Raw genomic sequence first — 25,969 nt, forward strand, 5'->3', positions numbered from 1 at the left:
ATTGCCTGGCTATGTTGACGTATGAACCTAACCAACACAGTCAACACCCCTTGTCAACTTGGCAGCCATACATATCACCTTAAACCATACTTACTCTCTAAATAAAAAACAATAACAGACATATTTTTCACCTAACAATGCTAAACTGTCTTGCATACAATCAGAAATGCACTAAATCTCTCCAGAAAAGGGTGCAAGTCCTTGGGTAATATTCACTTTTAACCTTGATATCCTATAACTTAAATATTATGACATGAAGTTAATACAAATTATGCCATATGGTAAAGGGATAAGATAGGGAAGAAAACAAAGATATTATACAGATGTATGTATATATTTACAAACATAATATATATATATTTACAAACATACTCATAATGAAACTAGGAAGAAATATTCATAACCATTATGGTCCTCATTTCTGTAATTGGTCACATGGTTGTAGTTTGTATTTGTCACTACCTTCTTGCACTGCCTGTTCCATGTTCCCTTTACCCTAAGCAAGTGCCTCAGTTGACCGTGGTCTTTGCCTGCTGGGATGACCCAAACCATCATTCCTAAAGTTTCTGGGCCATTGTTAATCCAGCCTGGATTGGGTTGTTGCAGTTTTCCATTACTTTAATCACAGGGCATGGGACTATTAAGAGATGCCCTAGGGGATTTCCTGTATTACAGGCAAACTCTTCTTTACCACTGTTGTGTAATTGCGGTCCTATTTCCCCTTGATAGTCAGGATCAATCACCCCAGTCAGTACAGTAATTCCCTTCCTTGTCTGCTGATTCAGAGGCTGAGGAGCACAATGTGGCCAGGTTCTTAACTTCCAGTTCAGTTGTATCATTGTTGTGTTTCTTGGTGGAAGCATTCCTTATTTTGGAACTAACCAGCAGAGCTTAAGGTTTCAGGAACAGCGAGCAGTAATTTTTCTAGTGGAACAATAGGGATAATAGTGAGTGGTGCCACTCCCTTTTCCACCCCTGGATTCCTGGATCCATGAATACTGGCTGTGAAAGAAACTGCGCCATAAAGTGGATGGTGATTTAGAGCACACACAGCCTGTAGGAGAACATTGCCCCAGCCCTGCAAGGTATTGCCACCTAGATTGCACCATAATTGAGTCTTCAAAAGGACATTCCACCATTCTATCAATCCAGCTGCTTCAGGATGATGGGGAACATGGTAAGACCAGTGAATTCTGTGAGCATGCACATCATCTGCTATGAAGTGGGTTTCTTGATCAGAAACAATTTGTGTGGAATACCATGATGGCAGATAAGGCATTCTGTAAGTCCACAGATGGTAATTTTGGTGTGCAGGGAAGACAAACCCATTTCCAGAGTATGTGTCTATTACAGTTAGAACAAATCACTGCCCTTTCCATGAAGGAAGTGGTCCAATGTAATCAACCTGCCACCAGGCAGCAGGCTGATCACTTTAGGGAATGGTGCCATATTGGGGACTGAGTGTTGGTCATTGTTCCTGGTAGGCTGGGCACTCAGCAGTGGCTGTAGTCAGATTGGCCTTGGTTAGTGAAAGTCCATGTTGCTGAGCCCATAAATAACCTCCATCCCTACCACCATGGCTACATTGTTCATGAGCCCATTGAGCAATGATAGTAGTGTCTGGGGAAAGAAGCAGACTAATATCCATAGAACAGGTCATTTTATCTGCTTAATTCTTAAAATCTTCCTCTACTTTAGCCACCCTCTGGTAAGCATTCATGTGGGACACAATATCTTCATGTATTTTGCCCACTCAGAAAGGTCTATGCATGTATCTCTTCCCTAGACCTCTTTGTCATCAATTTTCCAATCATGTTCCATCCAAGTCCCTTACCATACAGCCAAACTATTGGTGACAGCCCATGAATCACTATACAAAGGCACTTCTGACCAGTTCTCCTTCCAAGCAAAATGAACAACCAGGTACACTGCTCAAAGTTCTGCCCCCTGGGAGGATTTCCGCTCACCACTGTCCTTCAGGGACATCCCAGAAAGGGGCTGCAGTGCTGTAACTGTCCTCTTTCAGGTGGTACCTGCATATCGTTTGGAACCATCTGTAAACAAGCCCGAGTTTTCTCTTCCTTAGTCAACTGATTGTAAGGAACTCCCCCAAAAGGCCATAGCTGTGGGCTGAGAAAGAGAAGGTAATGTAGCAGGAATAGGGGCCATGGGCATTTGGACCACTTCCTCCTGTAGTTTACTTATGCCTTCAGCACCCGTTCAAGCCCTATCTCCTACATACCTGTTTGAGTTTGCTAAAGCTGGCAAAATGCAATATACCACAAATAGCATGGCTTTTAACAATAGGGATTTATTAGCTTACAACTACAGATCTAAGGCTATGAAAATGTCCAAATTAAGGCATCAACAGGACAATACCTTCTCCCCAAAGACTGGCAATGGGCAATCCTCTGCTTCTCTGTCATGTAGCCAGGCACATGGCAGTGTCTGCTGGTCTCTCCCCTTGTTGCTTCCAGCTTCTGGCTTCAGTGACTTCCTTTCTGTTTCTGTGGCTTTCTTTCTGAGCTTCTGTGTATCCTCTCTCAGCTTCCCTGGGCCTTTTTTTTTTTTTTTTTTTTTTTTTTTTTTTGGTGTTTCTCTTTTTTCTCTCTTTTATCTTCCTATAAAGGACTCTGGTTAGAGGATTATGACCCATCCCGGGGCTCACCTCAACTGAAATAACCTAATCAAAAGGTCCCATCCACAAGAAATCTGCATCCACAGGAATGGATTAAAAGAACATGATCTTTTCTGGAGTATAAACAGCTTCAAACCATCACAATACCACTTCCATTTTATATTGGATTGCTGCTGTGCATGCCCAACTTTATGGCATGGTGGGTCAGAAAACACCCAGCTCGTGATGGGCATCTCAGGTCTTATGGTGACTTGGTGACCCATGACTAAGCTTTCAGTCTCCACTAAGGCCCTGTGGCAGGCCAAAAACTGTTTCTCTAAAGGAGACTAGTTATTTGCAGAGGATGACATGGCTTTACTCCAAAATCCTAAGGATCTGTATCATGATTCTCCTAAGGCTGCAGATAGCACCTCTATTTCCCACTGAAACTTCCAGCACCATTGAATGTGCTGAATTATATGTCCCTAGTGGCAGAGTAACTTGCACAGCAGTCTGGACCTGTTGCAGAGCCTCCTTTTGTTTGGGTCACACTCAAAACAAGAAGCTTTTCAGGTCACTTGGTAAATGGGCTGGAGTAACACACTCAAATGAGGAATAAGTTGTCTCCAAAATCCAAATTGGCCAACTAGGTGTTGTGCCTCTTTTTCTTGGTTGAAGGAGGGCCCAGATGCAACAGCTTATCCTTCACCTTAGAAGGGATATCTCAACATGCCCCACACCACTGGACACCTAGAAATTTCACTGAGGTAGAAGTCCCTTCTGTTTTGGTTGGATATATCTCCCATCCTCTGACATGCAAATGCCTTACCAGCAAGTCTAGAGTAGTTGCTACTTCTTGCTCACTTGGTCCAGTCAACATGATATCATCAATATAATGGACCAGTGTGATGTCTTGTTGAAGGGAGAGGTAATCAAGGTCCCTCTGGATAAGATTATGACATAGGGCTGGAAAGTTGACTACCCCTGAGGTAGGACAGTGAAGGTATACTACTGGCCTTGCCAGCTGAAAGCAAACTGTTTCTGGTGGTCTTTACTAACAGCAGTTGAGAAAAAAGCATTTGCCAGATTAACAACTGCATACCAGGCACAAGGGGATGTGTTGATTTCATCAGTGATACCATATGTGGAACAGCAGCTGCAATTGGAGTCAACACCTGGTTAAGTTTATGATAATCCACTGTCATCCTCCAAGATCCATCTGTTTTCTGCACAGGCCAAATAGGACAATTGAATGGAGGTGTGGTGGGAATCACCACCCCTGCATCCTTCAAGCCCTTGATCGTGACACTAATCTCTTACTCCCTCTAGGAATGTAGTGTTACTTTTGATTTACGATTTTGCTAGGTAGGGGCTGTTCTAGTGTCTTCTACTTGGCCTTTCTTACCATTATAGCCCTCACTTTACAAATTAGGGAACCAGTGTGGGGATTCTGCCAGTTGCTGGGTGTGTCTTTTCCAATTATGCATTCTGGAACTAGGGAAATAACCACAGAATGGGTCCAGAGACCCACTGGATCCACTGTGAGACAGACCTGAGCTAAAACTCCTTGTCACCTGACCTCCATAAGCACCTACTCTGACTGGTGGACTATAGTGACATTTTGGGTCTCCTGTAATTAATATCACTTCTGAGCCAGTGTCTAATCCCCGGAATGTCTAATCATTTCCTTTTCTCAATGCACAGTTATCCTGGTAAAGGCTGTAAGTCTCTTTGGGGAAGTCTGGAAGATTAGCAGTATAAATTTTTGGCATTGAAACAGAGTCCTTCCCCAAGGGGACGTGGCTGTCCCCTCATTCAAGGGCTCTGGATCTGTAAACTGTCTCAAGTCTGGGAATTGATTAAGGGGTCATTACTCACTGTTTTTGTAATTCAAGTTAGGCTTTCATTCATTTTACTTAGAACTCTTTTGCTTATACAGATCAAGTAGGAATTTTGTAGACTGCACATCTATTTTACTTCTAGGTACTCCATGATCTACTAGCCCACACAATAGGTCTCTATGAGTCAGATTGTTTTGATTGCTGCTTTGAGTCAGCTGTCCAATATGGTAGCCATGCTTACCTTGTCTTTGATGATCAAGTGCTGTCACTTGGCTTCTGCCAAGCCAGGATCTGATCATCCCCATTTTAAGGATCAGTAACAGCAGATTCCGAAGTTGTTTGTGACCTACAGAGAAGAGCAACCACTGAGCTCTTCAAGGAAGATCTCACAGATTTATTCCTCACAGTTCTGTTCAAATGTATGTTCTCTGTACATTCCTGGGGTGTGTGAGCAGGTCTTCCATGATAAATCCACTCTAACATTCTAATCTCTCTAAACCTTTGGATCCCCTTCTCTACATTATACAATGGAAGTTCTGGCCTTTTGACCTCAGGTAATGACAGCCACTTTTTGGTCCATGTTTCAGCCAACCACCCAGACAAACTGTTAAGAGTCCTTTCTAACCCCTCAAGCTACAACATTAAATCCAGAATTTCTGAAAAGTGGGCCCATATCAATAAATTTAGCTTGATCCAATTTATATTCCTTCCACCATTATCCTACACCCTTAATATCCACTCTGTTTTAGTTTGCTAAGGCTGCTGGAATGCAATATACCAGAAAAGGATTGGCTTTTAACAACGGGGATTTATTAAGTTACAAGCTACAATTCTGAGGTCATGAAAATGTCCAAATTAACACAAGAAGATACTTTCTTGCAGGAAAGGCTGCTGGCATCCGGGATTCCTCTGTCACATGGAAAGGCACATGGCAATATCTGCTGATCCTTCTCTGCTGGGCTCTGGTTTCAAAATGGCTTTCTCCTGGGCATTTTCTTTCTTAGCTTCTCTTAGCTGTCTCTAAAATGTCTCTGCCTTTTATCCTTTCATAGAGGACTCCAGCAAGGGGATTAAGATCCAGCTTGAATGGGTGGGGTCACATCTCCATGGAAACAACCTAATCAAAAGATCCCATCCACATAGGTCTGCCCCCACGAGATTGGATTAAAAGAACATAGGCTTTTCTGGGGTACATAACAGATCCAAACCATCACACACACTCACACATATTCCCCAGATTTTTGTCTATATATATTGGAAAACTCATGCAGTTCTTTTGGCGTTGTGTACCTCCTCATTGGTCATACTTTGTATCTCACCCTTTGGGGCCTGTTGGAAACTTCAGTCTTGTTATAGGTCTGGAAGAAAAGAAGGATGGATGGTGGGTGTGGGTCTTGAGAAGAATTAAAAGGGTCCTGCAGGTGAATTACCTCAGGGAATTCCTTTGCAGTTTCATCTGGTGGAACAGATTAATCTCTTCAGACAGAAGAGTGAGGGCTGTTTCCTCAGGTGGGATGGTTACATGTTTATCAGGCACATAGGGTTGATCTCTTCAAGTAGAGGTCATAAAGCAGATGACTCAGGGCAGGCTGGAGGTTGGTTGACTGCTTCCTCAGGCCTGATCATTACAGGTGTATCTGGCAAAGGATCAGAAGAATCTAGGATTTCAGCTTCCCCACCTGCATCAATTGTCAACCCATATGTCCTCATTCCAATTTTCAGGATCCATTCTTTTCCAATCAATGCCCTGACTTTAACAGCAGACATCCTGCAAGGTTGGAAATTTAGTTTATGTTGTAATTCAGCCACTCACACAATGAAACTAGGGGTCTGGGTTTCAGAAATCTCAAGTCTGTGGCTACATGAAATAAGATTTTATTTCAGAGCACACATAGAAACTTTCATGTCCTTCACCTGATGCTTAAGTTCAGAATTTGAAGCTTTGAGTTCATCCCTTTCTTTTACAGCTGGATCCAGTGTATTTTGGAAAAACCAGCCAACATCATTATATCTTTTAACTCCACAAAACTCTGTTAAGTTGTCAAACCACTTTCACCCAGAGCCTTGCCTCTTATAAGCATTTGAGTAAGGGTATCCAGTGATGATAGTTTGCATATCTCTATTGACAACTCACTCTATGGACTAGTGCCTTTGAATCTAAAGAGATTAGAGAACCAGAAACAATTCAAAACCTCGTCCTTAATATTCTGTTTCTCAAGAACCACTTCCAGTACTAAAGCTGTATTAGTCAGGGTTCTCTAGGGAAACAGCACTGACAGGAGGTATCTGTTAATATGAAATTTTGTAAAAATTGACTCATGCAACTGTGGGGATATGTGAGTCCAAATTCCATAGGGTAGGCTGAAAGCTGGGAACCCAACAGTAACCATCAGGCCAGTGCTTGCTTGAGCAAACAACTGGACACCATTACTTGGCCAAGTTGAACATGAACCTAACCATCACGGTTAGATTATTTTAAAAAATTATTTCTCAGACTGGTTTTATGTTTTCATGAAGTGATCATAAGATGAGCAAATTTATATCAATCTAAAGAAACTTTTTATTGGATGCTTCCTGTATACTAGGCACAAAAATGAATAAAGTAGAATCTCTATTCTTAAGGAATTTACAGTGCAGTGACAGTAAACAAAACCCCATTGAGTGAGCTATGAGATCCAGCAGTAGATCATCCTCAAGATTTAGAAGAAGCATAGAAGAGGGAGTGATTAATCCTCTTTGGGAATCAGAGAAGAATCCTGAGGGAATGATACCTGAGACAGGTTTAGAGGAATGCATAGGAGTCACCAGGGAGATGAGGAGATGAAGAAGGCCTTCTAGGTAGACGGAACAACAAAGGCATGGCGGTCTGAAATAGCTTGCTGTGGTTAGGTATTTATAAGCTGTTGTTACTGCTGGTGTATAAACTGTGAGAGGAAATAGGAACAGAGAAAAATAGAAACCTACATAAGAAAGCCATTTATGTTAGGCAGGAATTTTCAGTAGAAGTGGGCAGCCAGCCCCTCTAGAGAATACAAGAAATCACCTAAAGAAGATATTTTATAAGCTACACTTTTCACTCTTACCCCATCCCCTAGGTGTTGATAACACTGAAGGGAGTATCCTCTTCTCTCCAGTTGGATAAGAGTTTGAAACCACTGCTGTAGGCAGTTTGGAGCCAGTAAAATGTTTTAAGTGTAGGGTATGACATCAGACTTGCATTTTAGAACATTCCATTTCATAATAAATTCAAGGAATCCTTGAAGGACTGGGTGAAAGGGTCAGGCTAGGCTGGAGGACAAAACATTGTGAAAGCTACTACAATAGTTAATGTGGCAAGATAATGTCAATCTGAGCTACAAGTGGCAGTGAAGATGATTCAAAGAATATATAGGAAGTAGAATTGCTAGATCTTAGCAAGTGATTGGATATGTGAGGTGCTGGAGAAGAACAGTGATCTTTGTCTATTGTTCTTGACATTTTGACAAAAAGTATTATTTAGTAAGAAAGTTGATAACTGTTTACTAATACAATATGAACTTTCTACATTGGCTGGTAATTTTGATTATCCTTGGTCTCCACGTTTTTGAGAGTTGCTAGAAAGATACAAATGATCATTTCCTGAGTAGCTATTGGTTGTCACTGGGAAATATGAAATAATACAGTTTGCTGTGATCTAGATATTCCAATCTTATTTATGCCACTATTATTCTCTAAAATGTGTTATTAATGTTAATTATATACTGATGCATTTTTATTTTTGTTTCCATGCTCTTTAGAATTCATTCAGAGGGCAGCCTTGTGGATGGCCCCGAAGCAAGCCTGATGGAACAAGATAGAGCCAACCATGTTGAGGACAACAGACTAAGTCCATACGTGATACCATCTCCTTCTCCCATTTGCCAGACAGAACCTCTGGCTATAAAGCTCCAGAATGGAAGTCCATTAACTGAGAGACCTCATCCAGAAGTAAATGGAGACACCAAGTGGCAGTCTCTCAAAAGTTTTTGTGGAATACCCCATATGAAAGGAAGCCAGAATAGTTGTCTAAGTCCAGACTTTATGCAAGAAAGTAGAGGGTATTCCAAGTGTTTGCAAAATGGAGGAATAAAACGCACATTTAGTGAACCTTCTCTCTCTGGGCTCTATCAGAACAAGAAATTGAAACAAGACCAAAAGGCTAATGGAGAAAGAAATAACTTCGGGGAAAGCCAAGAAAGAAATCCAGGTGAAAGCAGCAGTCAACCAAATGTCTCCTATTTGAGTGATAAGAGAGAACCTGTGAGCTCTGTAGCCCCAGAAAATGCAGTTAAAGATTTCACCAATTTTTCAACACATAACTGCAGTGGGTCTGAAAATCCAGAGCATCAGATTCTGAATGATCAGGAGGGGAAAAATGTTAATTACCATGACAAGAACATTGTATTACTTCTTAAAAACAAGGCAGTGCTAATGCCTAATGGTGCTACAGTTTCTGCCTCTTCCATGGAAAACACACATGGTGACCTCCTGGAAAAAACACTGTCTCAATATTATCCAGATTGTGTTTCCATTGCGGTGCAGAAAACCACATCTCACATAAATGCTATTAACAGTCAGGCTACTAATGAGTTGTCCTGTGAGATCACTCACCCATCCCATACCTCAGGGCAGATCAATTCCCCACAGACCTCAAACTCTGAGCTGCCTCCAGCGCCAGCTGCAGTGGTGCCTGAGGACTGTGATGCTGATAATGCCAGTAAACCAGCTGCAATTCTATGTACCTGTCCCTTTCAGAAACCAAAACAGCTACAACAACAAAAATCAGTTTTTGAGATATGTCCATCTCGTGCAGAAACCAGTACCATCCCAGGAACCACAAAGCTAGTATCTGGTGAAGAATTCTGTTCAGATTCCAGCAGCAGTTTGCAAGCTCCCAGTGGCAGCTCTGAACAGTATTTAAAGCAAAATGAAATGAATGGTGCTTACTTCAAACAAAGCTCAGTGTTCACTAAGGATTCCTTTTCTGCCACTACCATACCACCACCTTCCAAATTGCTTCTTTCTCCCCCTCCTCCTCTTCCACAAATTCCTCAGCTTCCTTCAGAAGGAGAAAACACTCTGAATGATGGAGATGTGGAAGAACATCATCACTATCCCAGCCAAAGTAACATGACCCTCTTAAAAAGAGAGGTGAAGATAGAGGGCCAATCAGTGGTACCACCATCTCGGAGTCCTAATCCATCTACACGTGCATCCAACCCCTCTCTGATGCTTCTAGAAAGGCGTCGGAGTAATTGTGTAAACAAGAATGACATAAGGACTCCAGGGACAATGGCTGTTCCAATGTGTTCTGAGAAAACAAGACAAGCCTCAGATCATCTCAAGCATAACCCACCCATTGTTGGTAGCAGTAGAGATCCACAAGACCACTGCCAGCAGTTGATGGGACACAAAGAACAAGACATTCTGAAGGGTCAAGATAAGGAACAAGCATGGGATCTTGTGCTCCCAACACAGTCTTATCTGAAACCAGGGTGGATTGAACTGAAAGTCCCCCATTTTCATCAAGTAGAATCTCATCCAAAATTTAATGAGACATCACTGCAGCCAGTTCATCAGTATCAGTTCAACCCCTCGAATCAGATGACCTCCAAGCAATACACTGGAAATTCCAATATGCCTTCGGGGCTCCCAAGGCAAGCTTACATCCAGAATATAATGCACCCAGAACAGAGGTCACAAATGTACCCAGTTGAGATGAATCAAGGGCAGTCTCAAGGTACAGTGGACCAGCATATCCAGTTCCAAAAATCCTTGCCCCAAGTACACTTGTCCAAAACAGACCCTTCACCTGAAGTTCACATGCAGTCACCGTATGCCCCTAGATTTCATTTTCAGTCAAGACCAGATTCCCAAACCAAGAAACTCATGCTCCCATCATTAAAACAGCACTTGAATCAACAGGCTTCAGAGACTGAGCCATTCTTAAACTCACACCTTTTGCAACATAAGCCTCATAAGCAGGCAGCACAAACACAACCACCCCAGAATTCACATCTCCCTCAAAACCAGCAGCAGCAGCAAAAACTACAAATGAAGAATAAAGAACAAATGCCCCAGACTTTTCCTCATCCCCAAGGCAACAATGATCAGCAAAGAGAAGTATCATTTTTTGGCCAGATTAAAGTGGAAGAATGCTTTCATAGTGAAAGTCAGTATTCAAAATCAAGTGAGTTCCAGACTCATAGCACCCAAATGGGACTAGAGCAAGTACAGAAAATAAATAATACAAATTCCCCTTATGGTCAGATCCCTAAATCAAATGCAAGTGATGTACAGCTTTCATGCTCAAATAATACACACCTAGTTTCAGAGAAGAAAGAACAGTCCATAAATGCTGAACTCTTGGTGGGTAAGAAGACCCAAAACTTGCACCACATGCCATATTTTCCAAATAATGTGACTCCAAAGCAAGATGTTCACAGGTGCTTTCAAGAACAAGAGCAGAAGCCTAAACAGGCTTCAGTTCTACAGGGATACAAGGGTAGAACCCAAGATACGTCTTGTCAACAAGCTGCACAACTTGTTCAGCAAAGGTACTTGATGCATAACCAAGCAAATACTTTCCCTTTGCCTGACCAGGGAGGAAGTCACCTTCAGACTCCTCCCCAGAAGGACATTCAAAAGCATGCTGCTCTCAGGTGGCACCTCTTACAGAAGCAAGAACAGCAGCAATCACAACGATCCCAAACTGAGATTTGCCAAAACCAGTTGCACAGGCCAATAAAGGTTGAACCGGGATCCAAGCCCCATGCCTGTATGCGCCTTATGCCAGCACAGCCAGAAAACAAAATGTGGAAAAAGATAACTAAGCAAGAGATTCCATCTCTGAACTGTGATAATGTGCAGCAAAAGAGCATCATTGAGACCATGGAACAGCATCTGAAGCAGTTTCAGGTCAAATCATTATTTGACCACAAGGCTCTTACTCTCAAATCACAGAAGCAAGTAAAAGTTGAATTGTCAGGGCCGGTCACGGTTTTAACTAGACAAATCAGTGCTGCAGAACTCGATAGCCAGACCCCAGCTTTAGAGCAGCAAGCAACTCCTTCTTCAGAGAAGACACCAACCAAAAGAACAGCTGGTTCTGTTCTCAATAATTTTTTAGAGTCACCTTCCAAATTACTAGATACTCCTATAAAAAATTTATTGGATACACCTGTCAAGACTCAATATGATTTTCCATCATGCAGATGTGTAGGTAAGTGCCAGAAATGTACTGAGGCACATGGTGTTTATCCAGAATTAGCAAATTTACCTTCAGATGTGGGATTTTCTTTCTCTCTCTTTTCTTTTTTAATCTTGAGTCTGGCAGTTGTAAAGGCTCATAAAAATTTGAAGCTTACATTTGTTTTTAAATTATACACGCTAGTGCTGTGCGGGAAAGAACTTTGCTTACGTACAATTTTTCTAAAAAATTAAAACAATTGTCCATGTTCATTTTTCCCCCTAGTCAGACCTTTAAAAATATAAATGTATGTTTTAAATTAATCAATCTATTTAATTCTTTGTATGTCATCTCCTGGAGAGAAAGCCAGGCAGTAAAAACATCTATTAAAATGAGAAGATAACTGTCATGTGCAAACTAATGTAAGAGCTTTTAATATTTGTTTTTTAATTCAAGGTTGAATGTATTAGTTTTAAAAGATTAATTTCTATATAAGGAGGAAAGTATTATCTTCAGTCTTGGTGAATTGGGGGAAATCACAAAGCTAAATTTCTGAACACTGATGAAGTTGCCCTTTCTCCATGTATACCCTTGAAACACTGTTTGATTTATATTCATTTGGTTCCATTTTCTCCTTACAGTTTCATCCTATTGATTAAAAATGTGGTTTCTCCTTTTCCTTTTTTAAACAACTTTTGGTTAAAATTCAGGATACATAACAGGTCTGTACTAATAGGGTAACATTTTTACTGATGGATGCAGATATATATGTGGGTGGGAGAGAAGAGCTTAATAAAAGCTGCTCACCATGAACACAGTAGAAGACATTTGGAGAACATAAATGTTAAACTAATGTGGCCAATGGTCCACTTCCCCATGCTATCGCTCTTGCAGCTGGTCAGCTCACACTTTATAAAAGGGATGGGGGGAAATCCACAGTGCCCCTCTCTGTGTGTGGTGAATGTTAAGTTGCCTCACTGGGTAAAGTGCCATGCATGTCATAGATATTAGGTAAGTTATAATCCTCTTCACTCCCTCTTTTATCACTCTAGCCCCGTCTTCCTACTTTTCCATCTTGGTAGTTTGTAACAGCGTCTTCCTTTCACCTGACTCTCCAGTATTTTCTTTCATCATAAATTGCTCTAAGGTACAAAAAAATATGGGTCTGCACTGAATATTCTTATATTTAAAATAATAATTAAGTGTGTGGGGAAATGAAGAGAAAAGGGGATCCTTGACAGTCAACTGAGCAATATTCTGGGGGAGGGGTAGGACAGGACATTTCTTTTTAATCTTTCAACATACAAGTGACAGAGAGATTTATGGTTAGCTTTGAAAATTTTTTTCAATTTAAAAGCTGGGATTGTAGTTGACACTACATATAATTCTAATTCCCTCACTGTTTCTTTGTTTGGTTCCACTTACTTGGTTTAAAATAAACAAGCTCTTATCCCATATCTGATCTATAATTTAATATCTTTTTATCCAGCAGCCAACATGTACATATACTTAATTATCTGGCACATTTTCTGATAGATCAGCCCATCAATTTACTCATTTAAAAAATATATATATTTTTAAAGTCACATTTAGGGCCCTTAATGTGCAGTTGGGGGATAAGCTTTGTGGATGTAGCCTTTATATTTAGTATAATTGAGGTCTAAAATAATAATCTTCTATTATCTCAACAGAGCAAATTATTGAAAAAGATGAAGGTCCTTTTTATACCCATCTAGGAGCAGGTCCTAATGTGGCAGCTATTAGAGAAATCATGGAAGAAAGGTAATTAACGCAAAGGCACAGGCAGATTAACGTTTATCCTTTTGTATATGTCAGAATTTTTCCAGCCTTCACACACAAAGCAGTAAACAATTGTAAATCAAGTAATTATTAGTAGGCTTAGCTATTGCAGGATTGCCAACACTACACACTGTGCTATTCAGCAGAGAGTCACAATATTTGACAGGACTAATAGTCTGCTAGTTGGCACAGCCTGCCCACTTTGAGGTGAGTGCCAGAAAACCCAGGCACAAACAACAAGCAGCCAGCAAGCCTGCCAGGCACAAGGGTGCTGGCAGGGTCTGCAAAAAGAGGCCGCACTCTTGACAGAAAAGCATCAAAGAGGAAAGAGGGGAAAGATGTGGTGTAAGAAAGGAACCATTGACTGAATTCACCTAGAGTTGTAAATGAGCAGTATCTCTAAGGTTTATCTCTGTCTCTTATTATGAACAGAGAGCAAGTGTGATACAGCGAATAGAAGTAGAAACAGATTCTATTTATAGCTGCTTTTTTTTTATTGTCAATCACAGGTATGCAAGTATGTACCTGAATCTACAGTTCTTCCTGCATGTAGAAGACTCTTAAGAGGGAGATAATCAATGCAGAGAGAGACTTTTATATAGGCATCCACAGCTCTGAGCTGTTACTATACTAGGGTGTCCTTTCTTTAAGCAGGTAGGCAGTGTTATCATTAAAATACATTAGGAGATATTCCAGGCAGCAAGGATGTATTCAGTCTCATTTCTTGCTCCATTTCTAAATTATTCACTTAATTAGCATGTAGAAATTCACTAAATAGTCATCTAGTGGTCTGGCAGAAATAGTGAATTTCCCTAAAATGCCTTCCCCCCACCCCCCCAAATGAGCAAGTAGTAAGTAGTGTCTTGGTCAAGAGGGAAAGTATAGTCAGCCTATTTCTAGAATTATCCCATATTTTCCAAATGACTGGATACTAGTTATTTGCCAGCCCCCTTTTAAAAAATGTTAGAGATTCTTTGTGGAGCAATTGTAACTAAAATCTATTATGATTCCCTAAAATTTTAAATAAAATTTAGTAAAGGACAAAAATCAATTAGTATACATTTTAGAAGACTGAATTTAGCAAACTAACTTCAAAAAGTTTTGTGCTTTGTGAAATTGTGTGTAGAAATAAGCTTTCCCATTATTTTCACCTAATACATAATTTACAAATTAGTTCATAACAATTATCAGTATATTTTAATACTGAAGGAAAACAAGATTTAAAGATTATCCTATTTGCTTGGCTTAGACCTGTTTTAAAAAATAAACCATTTATTTCTCAGGATGTGGTCATAGAATAAACTTATGCTCAAATGTTCGGTATTTTGATTGCCACTTGAAATCATTTGCTGATAGTATATGTGTGTGTTTCTGTGGATTTCTTTAAAGGTTTGGACAGAAGGGTAAAGCTATTAGGATTGAAAGAGTCATCTATACTGGTAAAGAAGGCAAAAGTTCTCAGGGATGTCCTATTGCTAAATGGGTAAGTGTGACTTGACAAGGCATTTATTTGGTCTTCAATCTTTGATTCATTAATCCAACTCTAAGAATTGGGTTACCCCAATCAAAGAGTCATTTATGCTAGTTTGAAATGTATTTGTATATATTGCTTATATTTCTTTTATCATTTCATCCTTTATGAAGAAAGCTGATTAGTTCAATTCGTGAGCAAACTGTTATTTAATAGAAAAGATTTTATGGTTAGGAGGTGGTCCATTCTAGTGCTTGCTAAAAGTATAATTCTTCTTGAAATGTAGGGAAGTGGTCCTTAATCCTTTAAATAACTTCAGTTACATTTATACTGTCATTTATGAAGACCTTTAACTTTATGAGAAGACCTGCATGCCTTTCCTTGAGCTCTGGCTTCAGTTCAGGTGGCCTTGCCCCTACTGTACTGGGTTTGGCATGCTCAACAGCAAGGAGTAGTTTTGCATCTCCCTGTTGTGACACCCTAGTCAGCCCCCACTTTATAGAGGGGCCACAGAAGGCAAGTTGCAAGTTCTGGTAAATGTCACCCTGGTAATTGTGATCCAGACACAAAAAGTATATACACACATAAATCAGAGCTCTCTGCTGCTGCAAGTGACGCTTGTTTTGTTTGGGTTGGGGTGGGGGTGTTTGGGGTGGAACGGTGATCCTCACAGGTGGTTCGCAGAAGCTGCAGTGAGGAGAAGCTGCTGTGTTTGGTGCGCGAGCGAGCCGGCCACACCTGTGAGGCTGCAGTGATTGTGATCCTCATCCTGGTGTGGGAAGGGATCCCACTGTCTCTGGCTGACAAACTCTACTCGGAGCTCACCGAGACGCTGAGGAAATACGGCACGCTCACCAATCGTCGGTGTTCGCTGAATGAAGAGTAAGTGAATCCCGGGCTCTCTCCTCTCTGGGCTCCTTGGTAGGAAGGCCCAGTCTTTGATTTAAGGGAAGAGAGATGAACCTGCATTTTTGCATTTATAAGATAGGAATCAAAATGCCTGCTTCACAGCTACTCAATAAGGAGTTTTCTTGCCAACATGGATAATTTGAGTTGATATTTTCATGAACTAGTTTTTTATACACTGAAAGTATAGCTATTAGAAATAGCTATACTTTTTTTTTACTGATAGTCTACGTATCTGTACCTATATCACTTCAGTTTTACCCTAAATGTGATACTATTTCCATGCCTGTAGTCACCACGTTAATAAGTATTGAGACCACTTCTCCAAGTCAGTTTGATAAGAAACTTTGGGATACCCAGGTCAAGTACTATAAGACATACATGTACCACATACAAAAATTCAAGGCCAGTTGTTAGCATTCTACAGAACTGACTTTTACTTCAGTTCATTATAGTCCATTACTTCCCAAATAGTAATACAAATTGCTGCCTAATAATAGAGAAATTGGTGGCTATTTTCCAGGAATATAAACTTGGAATTGGATGGTGAGGGAATGCAGTTGTGTCTATTTAGTGCACTCAAGTGCTAGTATGTTTTTTGTGAGATTTTTGTTTGTTTTTTTATTTCATCCACTTGCAAGAAGTCTAAGTTTCCACTTGGAGAAAGCATCGTTTTTATTTTTCCTGTTAGGGAATCTGCAGTACTACTCCTTGTTTAACATTAAAAGAATACAAGCAAATTCACAGTGCTACACTGAAACACCACAGTAGTCATTTTTACTCACAATTGGTTATAAAATAATTTTAATTTTGCACTTTGTCTCCTTTCTTCTACTTCCTCCAAACTACAAAGTAATTTGCTGATCTTATGGAAATTTTCATACTGCTCGTTGCATAAACTCATTGCTAACCCAATTTGTTCTTTTGCTGGCTAAAACTATAACTTGTATAGCTTTTCTAAATTTATATATGTTAACACAGGTTATCTCTCTGGGTGATGGGGGTGAATCAACCATAAATAATCAATTTAGAAAAGTGACTCTTCCTATATGAAAATGTGACTTGACTTTATATGGGAATTATGACCCCCAAATTGCAAGGTGTGTACCTGACTACCATGAATCCACTTTTTCAAATAAGTTGGAAGGTAGAAGTTGCTGAGTCATAACCTCATGACTCATAAACTTATGATGGACTGCCTTTAGATGTTAAATGCTATTCCATTTACCCTTAACTCCCTTATTCCTACTGAAAAAAAATGTATGTAATGCCCTTAATCAGAAGGAAAAACAAAAGTAAGGGCACCTTGAACTCATGTTGGTGACAGCATTTCTTTTTCAGGAATCCAGTAATATTGCATTGACTTTTGCTTTTGTGTTTTGTTTAGTTTTTGTGTTATATTTTAAAGCAGGCTTCCTCTTAGACTTATAGTTTTAATTTCCACATCACTGAAGAACTTCTTATGAAAATGACAGCTGTTCTGTTTAAATTTCTTGTTTCATACAAATTTCATTTCACATTCATTTAATGGATTTAGCTTTTATTAATATATATCTTGGGTATTGTTCCCCTGAAGGTTTTTCTATAATTTCCTATAAATCCCATTGCCTGAAATAGAATCTGATTTATAGAAATAAATCTTATGCTAAGAACTTTCCTAAGCTTTTTTTCTTTGCATTTGAAGTCCATGAGACGATTGGACCAGAGCTTTAAAAAAGTTGTAATTTGTTTAATTGGTGGGAGGTGAGTATAAAATTATTAAAAGTTGTGCTTCAAAAATTAAGACATTTTAAAACCCAAGCTGTATCTTTTGTCTGTCTGTCTAGAATTTCAAGGTAAAGATGAGTAACTGTTTAGATGAAGTTTAAGCTTGGGACTACTCATGCTTAGAACAATTCTCCAAAAACAACAATAAAAAGATCTTAAGAGCTATGTGATTAAAATAGACATTTAACTAATGACAATATAGACTTCACTCAGATATAGCTTTTGAAGTTTCTTCTGCCCCATAAAAAAAGTTTTATTATATGTCTGGCAGAAGTTAAAATTATGGCATTTTGCCCAGAACAGAGAATAATCTCAGATTGCGACGCTGACTCATAGTTTAATGTTCAAAGCTGTGTGAACCTCATCACTGAGTTCTGACAAATCCCATTGCCTGCATGTAACCATAACTACCCTCTGTGAATCCAGAAAAAAAAACTGCAAGAGCAGTTCAATGGGAAACTCAAAAAATGATTTTTACATTTCCTGTGAACCAAACCAGCTGTTTCCCTTTTAAAGATTTCCCTTTGAGATTTCCATTTCATGACTGGGCCTAACCAATATTTTCTTGGCAAGTAAAAGTTGTGGGAGTGTATCTGTCATGATAGGGAAGCCAAAACCAGAAAGCTTTCTACTGTGGTGGGCGATGTCAAACATTTTAAGAAACTTTATATTATAAAAATTTCAGTCATACATAAAGGGAATCCCCACAGACCCATCACTCAACTTTAATAATTATCAACATTTTATAAATATTATTTTACACATTCCCCTGCCACTCCCTACCCCTCATCCCACTCCCAGGATTGTTTTAGAGCAAAATGCAGAAGATGTACCATCTCACCTGTAAACATTTCTCTGTGTATCTCTAACAGATAAGAGCTTTTTCCAAAACAAGGATTTTTTACAAAATGCAACAGCAGTGTCATTATCATATATCATAAAATTGACATTGATTGTTTAATATCATTTAATATGTCAGTTCAAATTCCCTGATGGGATCTTGTTTAAAAAAAATTCAAATGTCTGAAGACGTGATTGAAAAAAAGGAAGCCTACACTTTGCATTTGATAAAGGCTTCTGAGTAGAGTGATCCTGCTTCATTCTGCTGTCCTGGTGTAATTATTAATAGACGTTCCATTTTTTCTCAAAAGTGTCCCAGTTTGGAAAATATATTACTCAAAGTTTATTATACTCTAAAATTATTCCCCTCCATTTTATATAAATTTATTTATGAAAGAAACTCTATAATTTGCTGTGTAAAATTTAAGACTTTAAATTTGTGTGATTCCATCCTTCTTTTGTTTAACTTGTTCCTCTGTCCCCATTATTTTTAGACTAGTAGTTAGAGACTCATTTGCTTCATAAGTGGTGCTGTGAGCCTCTTAATAATTCAGATACTTATGGAACATAATGTCTGCTTTGTTCAAGGTTTAGTGGTATTAAGAGTATTCAGTATTCAGGAACCTGTTCCCCCCGTCATAAAGTTCCCCATCAAAATTTCACCTAATGGTTTAACCTCCATTAATGACCATTACTTGCTCCCATTAGTTTGTTAAGGTGTGCAAAGTGGTAATTTTCTTTCTTTCCTTATTTCTTTTTTTGATGTATAAATTTATGTTATATACTTTTTTTTATTTTTCTATACTTGCAAAGGTTTGAATATTTCATCAAATTTCTGTTTAAATTTATTTTTACAGTTAGAAATCCAAATGGCAACTCAAAGGTTAAGAGTAATAATATGTTTTTAAATATGTTATGTAAACATTTTTATTGTGTTTGCTCTACTGGTTCATCATTTAACCAAACTCTGAGTCATATTAAAATGAGGCTGTCTTGTGCTAATTCTAACAATATTTGAGACTCCAGTAGTAATAAAAATGCTTCTGAGTAGCCACTGTATATGTAGGAAATCAGCTTGAGTTTACTCCTCATTGTTATGTAGGAATTTTAAAAATTAATTTAAATATAATTCACATACCATAGAATTCACCCTTTAAAATGTACAATACAGTGGTTTTTAGTATATTCCTAAAGTTATACAACCATCACTACTAATTCCAAAACATTTTCATCACCTCTAAAAGAAATCCCATACTCTTTAGCAATCACTCGCAATTCTCCCTTCCCCTAAATGGCAACAACTAATTAACTTGCCTGTTTTAGATTTGCCTATTCTGGATATTTCATATTAATGGAATCATGAAGTATTTGGCCTTTTTGTCTCACTCCTTTCACTTAGCATAATGTTTTCAAGTTTCATCCATGTTGTAATATAAATCAGTATTTCATCCCTATTTATGGCTGAATGATATTCCATTATATGGATACACCACATTTTGTTTATCCATTTGTTGATAGATATTTGGTTGTTTTCACTTTGGGGCTATCATGATTAATGCTGCTATGAACACATATGTATAAGTTTTTGTGTGGGCATACGTTTTCAGCTCTCTTTAATATATACATAGGAGTGGAATTGCTGGGTCCTGTGTAAACTCTGTGTTAGATTTTTTGAGGAACTGCCAAACTATTTTCCATAGCAGCCGCACCAGTTTTCAGCCCTCTGCATGTATGAGGGCTCCAGTATCTCCACATTCTGTTATTGTCTTTTCGACTATAGCCGTCATAGTGGGTGTGAAGTGGTATCTTATTGTGGCTTTGATTTGCATTTAAGGACTAATGGTGTTGGACATCTTTTCACATGCTAATGCACCATTTATATACCTTCTTTAGAACTGTCCAAATCCTTTTACCTATTTTTAAATTGAGTTAACTGTTTCTTTTTTAATTGTTGATTGGTAAGAGTTATTTATATATTCTAAATAAAAAAACTTGTCAGATAAATAATTTGCCAATATTTTCTCCCATTTTGTGAGTTGTCTTTTCACTTTCCTGATGAAGTTCTTGGAAGTACAAAAGTTTTAATTTTTGAAGTTCAGTGTATCTATTTTTTATTTTATTGCTTGTGTTTTTGGTGTCATATCTAAGAAACAGAAACCATGCCTGATGCAAGGTCCTGAAGGTTTACGCTTATGTTTTCTTCTCAGAGCTTTATAGTTTTAGCTCTTACATTTAGGTCTTTGATCAATGTTGATTTGATTTTTGTGTATGGTGTGAGGTAAGGGTCCAACTTCATTCTTTTGCATGTTGCTATCAAGTTGCATGTTGCATGGTATGTGAAGATATTTCAATTAAAAAAATAAAAATAAAAAAATTTCTTTCAGGAATATTTTGTAGTTTTCAATATGCAAGTCTTTTACCTCCTGGATAACTTTATTCCTAAGTATATTCCTTTTTGATGCTATTATATTTGGAATATATTTTCTTAATTCCTTTTTGGGTTGTTCATTTTTGTGTTGCTTGTGCTCTTGGTGTCTTATCTAGGAAACTATGCTTAATCCAAGGTCTTGAAGATTTACACCTATTTTTACTTCTCAAAGATTTGTAGTTTTAGGACTTGCATTTAGGTCTTTGATCAGTATTGAGTTAATCTTTGTATATGGTATGAGGCAAGGCTCTACCTTCATTTTGTGTGTGGATTTCTAGTTGGGTTATACTGTTTTTCACTTGTTCGGTGTCCTTGTTGATCTTCTCTCTAGTTCTATCCACAATTGAAAGTGAGATATTGAAGTTTCCAAGTATTATTGTTGAATTGTCCATTTCTCCCTTTAGTCCTGGTTGGTTTTGCTTCATGTCTTTTGTAGCCCTGTTGTTAGGCACATGTCTTAGTTCCCTAGGGCTGCCATAATAAAGTACCACAAACAGGATAGCTTTAAACAGCACAAATTTGTCTCACAGTTCTGGAGGTTAGAAGTCTGAATCAAGGTGTTAGCAAGATCGTGCTTCCTCTAAAGTCTATAGGGTTCTGATGCTGGCTTGCTGGCAATCCATGATATTCTTTGGCTTGTGGCATAACTCAATATCTGCCTCTGATACATAGCTGATGACTTTCTTCTTCTCTATCTGTGTCTAAATTTCCTCTCCTTATAAGCACACCAGTGATATTGGATTAGGGCCCACACTAATCCAGTTTGGCCTCATCTTAACACCACCTTCTAAGATCTTATTTTCAAATTCATTAGACCAGTGGTTAGGAACTGAAGATATTTTTGGGGGGAGTGGGGTATAATTCAGTGTATAACAATACTTATGTGTTTATAATTGTTTTATCTGCTTGATGGATTGACCCTTTAATCATTATAAAATGTCCTCCTTTATCTCTGGTAATAATATTATCTTAAAGTCTATTTTGTCTGGTATTAGTGTAGCTATTCCAGATTTCTTTTGTTTACTGATAGCAAGATATATCTTTTTTCCATCCTTTTCCTTTAAACTTATTTGCGCATTTGAATCAAAAGTTTATTATCACTTGTAACCTCACAGCCTTTGTCTGTCTTTCATACTCAGCACTCACTCGCTTAACCTGAGCTTTGTTTCCACAGGACTGTACATCCCAAGAGCAGGACAGTATCTGAGGCCTCAAGGTCTGCTCCCATCACTACCTGGCATAGTTTTATTGTTTATTAAGAACAGTAAAACTAAAGAAAATAATAATACAAAGTTTATTGCTTATAGAGAGCATATGGTTGGATCATGATTTTTTATCCATTCTGCCAATCTCTGTCTTTTAATTGGACTGTTTAATCCAGTTACATTTAATGTAATTACTGATAAGATAGGATTTATATCTGCAGTTTTTGGATTTGTTTTCTATAAGCCCTTTCTTTTCCCCCTCTATTCCTCCATTACTGCCTTTTTAAATGTTAAATAGATGTTTTTAATATTTTCATTCCCTTGGGTTTTTTTTACTATATTTTTTGTAGTTATTTTCTTCATGACTTCCTTAGAAATTACAATTTAGATCCTCATGATCTAGTTTGGATTAATACCAATTTAATTACAACAGTATGCAAAAATATTTCTCCTATATAGTGTCATTCCCTGTACCTCCTCTCTACTTTTATTATCAAATAAATTGCACAGATTTATAATTATTGCTTTATGTAGTTGTCTTTTAAATCAGATAGGAAGAGAAGAAAAAACACAAAATATACATGTGTATTGCCGTTAGAATTAGCTACATATTTACCTTTACTGTTGCTATTTATGTCTTCATGTGAATTTAAGTGATTGTCTAGTGTTCCTTCCATTCAGCCTGAAGGACTTCATGTAGTATTTCTTGTAAGGCAGTTCTGCTAGCAATGAAATCTCTCTGATTTTGTTTATCTGGAAATGTATTAATTTATCATTCATTTTCAAAAGTTAGTTTTGCAAATATAGAATTCTTGGTTGATAGTGTTTTCTCTTTCAGCACTTTAATATGTTATCCCACTGCCTTCTGGCCTTCATGATTTCTAATGAGATGCCAGCTGTTAATCTTATTGAGGATACTTTGTACATGATTCTTGCTGTTTTCAAGATCTTATCCCTGAATGAATGAGGAGTCAGCACAATGTACATGGAAGAGATTCTTGGCAGGGGGTAAACCGAGTCAAGGAATTCAGAATACTTCCCCTTCTCTTACCCTCAGGGCTGTCTGTCTTTTAAGGAACTGCATGCCCTGAATTCAGAGGATTATGACTCAGAGAGTCTCATTTGAATTTGAGGATCCTTCCAGAAACCTAACAACTGCAGAAAGATGACAGGGTTAGGCCCTGTCCTGCTTCTCCCTCTTTTTAGGATGGACCTATCTTTCCTCAAGGGGAAGAACAAAACAAAACATGTCTTTAGGGCTATTTCACAATATATTTTCTTTGTAAATGTTCTTTACTTAAAGAACAAGAAATAGTTTTTTACAGAACTTAAAAAAAAACGAACAAACAAACAAACAAAAAACTCTTGCTGGTTTTAAGATTCTTTCTTTGTTCCAGCAGCCTTTTTTACAAAAATGGAAAAACTGGTCCTCAAATTTCTATGAAATTGCAAGGGGCCCCCAATAGCCAAAACAATCCTGAAAAAGAACAGGACTGGGGGACTCATACTTCCCAATTTCAGATTGTACTACAAAATGACAGTAATCAAAGCAGTGTGTTACTGACACAAAGATAGACAAATAGATCAGTGGAACAGAATGGAATGTCCAGAAATAGACCCACACATCTATAACCAATTGATTTTTGACAAGGGTGCTAGTACATGCAGTGTGGAAAGAATAGTCTCTTTAGTAAATGATGCTGGGAAAACTGGATATTCACATGCAGAAGAATGAAACTAGATCCCTACCTCACACCATATTAAAAAGTCAACTCAAAATGGATCAAGGACTTAAATATAAAAGCTAAAACTATAAAAGTCTTAGAAGATAACATAGGGGCAAATCTTGACCTGGGATTTGGCAATGGATTTTTAGATATGACACCAAAAGCATAAGCAAAAAGAGAAACAGTAGATAAATTTGACTTCATCAAAATTAAAATTTTTTTTTGCATCAAAGGCCATTATCAAGTCAGAAAAAAGACAACCTACAGAATTCATTTCAAATCATATATCATATAAGAGTTTAGCATCCAGAATATATAAAGAACATTTGCAATGCATCCACAAAAAGACAACCCAGCAAAAAATGGACAAGGACTTGAATAGACATTTCTCCAAAGAAGATATACAAATGGCCAATAATAATATAAAAAGATGCTCAGTGTCTTTAGCCATTAGAGAAATGCAAATGAGATGCCACTTCTTACCCACAAGGATGGCTATTATTAAAAAGTGTAGAAAACAGCAAGTGTTGGAGAGGATTCAGAGAAATTGGAACACTAATACATTTTTGTTGGGAATGTTATATTATGCAGTCACTGTGGAAAACAATATGGCAATTCCTCAAAATGTTAAATATAGAATTATCATATGACTTAGCCATCCCACTTCTAAGTATATACCCAAAGAGAGTGAAAAGAGCATCACAAACAGATACTTGTACACCAATATTTATAGCAGCATTATTCACAATAGCTAAAAGATGGAAACAGCGCAGTTGCCCATTGATGAATGAATGCATATACAAAATGTAGTACATACATGGAATAGAATATTATTCATCCATTAGAAAAAATGAAGTTATGAGACATAACATGGGAGAACCTTAAAAACCTTATGTTCAAAGAAATAAGCAAGGCACATTAGCACAAAATTTGTATGAAGTCACTTATAAGAGATGACTAAAAATAGCAAATTCACAAGTTAGAAAGGAAATTAAAGGATACTGGAGAAGTAGGTTGGGATTGGGGGAAGGAGGAGAGTTTGTTTAAAAAAAAATTCTATGTTTGATTATTATGTGTCAGGTATGAGTCTCTTTGAATTTATGCTACTTGGAGTTAGTTGAGCTTTCTGGATGTGTAAATTAATGTTTTTCATCAAATTTGGAGAGTTTTCAGCTATTATTTCTTCTAATATTTTTTCTTCCCCTTACTCTCCTACTTTATTTCTCCTTCTGGGACTCCCATTATGTGTTTGGTGGTGTGCATGGTAGTGTCCCAAAGATCTTTAACGTTGTGTTCATTTTTGTTCATTCTTTTTTATCTTTCTATTCCTCAGACTAGATAATCTCAGTTGACCTATCTTCAAGTTTGCTTGCTTTTCCTTTCCTCCCTCCTTCCCTCCCTCTGTCCCTCTTTCCTTCCTTCCTTCCTTTTTTTCCTTCCTTCCTTCTTTCCTTCCTTCCTTCCTTCCATACATCTTCCCTCTTTGTCTATTAAGTCTAACATCTGGACTTACACAGGGACAGTTTATATTCTTTTTTTTCCTCTGTATGGATCATATTTTTTTCTTTGTATGTCTCATAATTGCTTATTGAAAACTGGAAATTTTGAATTATCTAATGTGGTAACACTGGAAATCAGACTTTACCTCCTTCCCAAGGTTTGTTGCTGCTAGTTGTTGTTTTTGTTTATTTGTTTAGTGACTTTTCTGAACAATTTCTCTGAAGTCGGTATTCTTTGTCATGTGTACCCACTGAAGTCTCTGTCTTGCTAGCTTAGTGGTCAGCTAATGATTGGATAGAGTGTTTCTTAGATGTCTAAAACCAGTAAGTAGCCAAGTCTTTGTGTTCATTTGGTGCATACTTTCAACATTCAACCATTCAATTGACAGCTCCACCCAAGCCTTCACTTTCTGTTTGTGCAGAGCCTCAAGGTTAGCCAGCATTTAGAATTTACGACTTTCTCAGGTCTTTCCTGAGCATGTGCATGGCCCTATGTATGAATGCGGCTATCTAGATTCCCAGAAATATATTGGTACTTTCCATACCCTATGGACATCTCATTTCCCAGCTTTTACTTTAAACTTTCTGGTTAGCCTATTGATTTCCCCAATTATTTTCTATCACCTCAGGCAAGCATGATGTTCAACAATTGCCTCTGATT

The 25,969-nt window shown here is 38.1% G+C and overlaps 1 protein-coding gene across 4 annotated transcripts in view; it reads left to right on the plus strand.

The window, feature by feature from the left end:
• Window positions 1–25,969, plus strand: part of TET2 (tet methylcytosine dioxygenase 2) — a 130,254-nt gene that overhangs the window by 80,205 nt on the left and 24,080 nt on the right. Inside the window, exons 3-6 of one of the 4 annotated variants that reach the window (XM_037830378.1) lie at window positions 8,235–11,698; window positions 13,357–13,447; window positions 14,855–14,948; window positions 15,610–15,818. In XM_037830378.1, coding sequence (XP_037686306.1) covers window positions 8,281–11,698; window positions 13,357–13,447; window positions 14,855–14,948; window positions 15,610–15,818 — 3,812 coding nt within the window. In that variant the 5' untranslated portion in view covers window positions 8,235–8,280. Of the gene's footprint in view, window positions 1–8,234; window positions 12,813–13,356; window positions 15,819–25,969 lie in introns of those variants that run through there. The other 3 variants (XR_005215929.1, XR_005215928.1, XR_005215930.1) reach the window with 3 other exon arrangements.

Source organism: Choloepus didactylus, chromosome 3 (genome assembly GCF_015220235.1).
Source record: "Choloepus didactylus isolate mChoDid1 chromosome 3, mChoDid1.pri, whole genome shotgun sequence".
Classification (NCBI taxonomy): domain Eukaryota; kingdom Metazoa; phylum Chordata; class Mammalia; order Pilosa; family Megalonychidae; genus Choloepus; species Choloepus didactylus.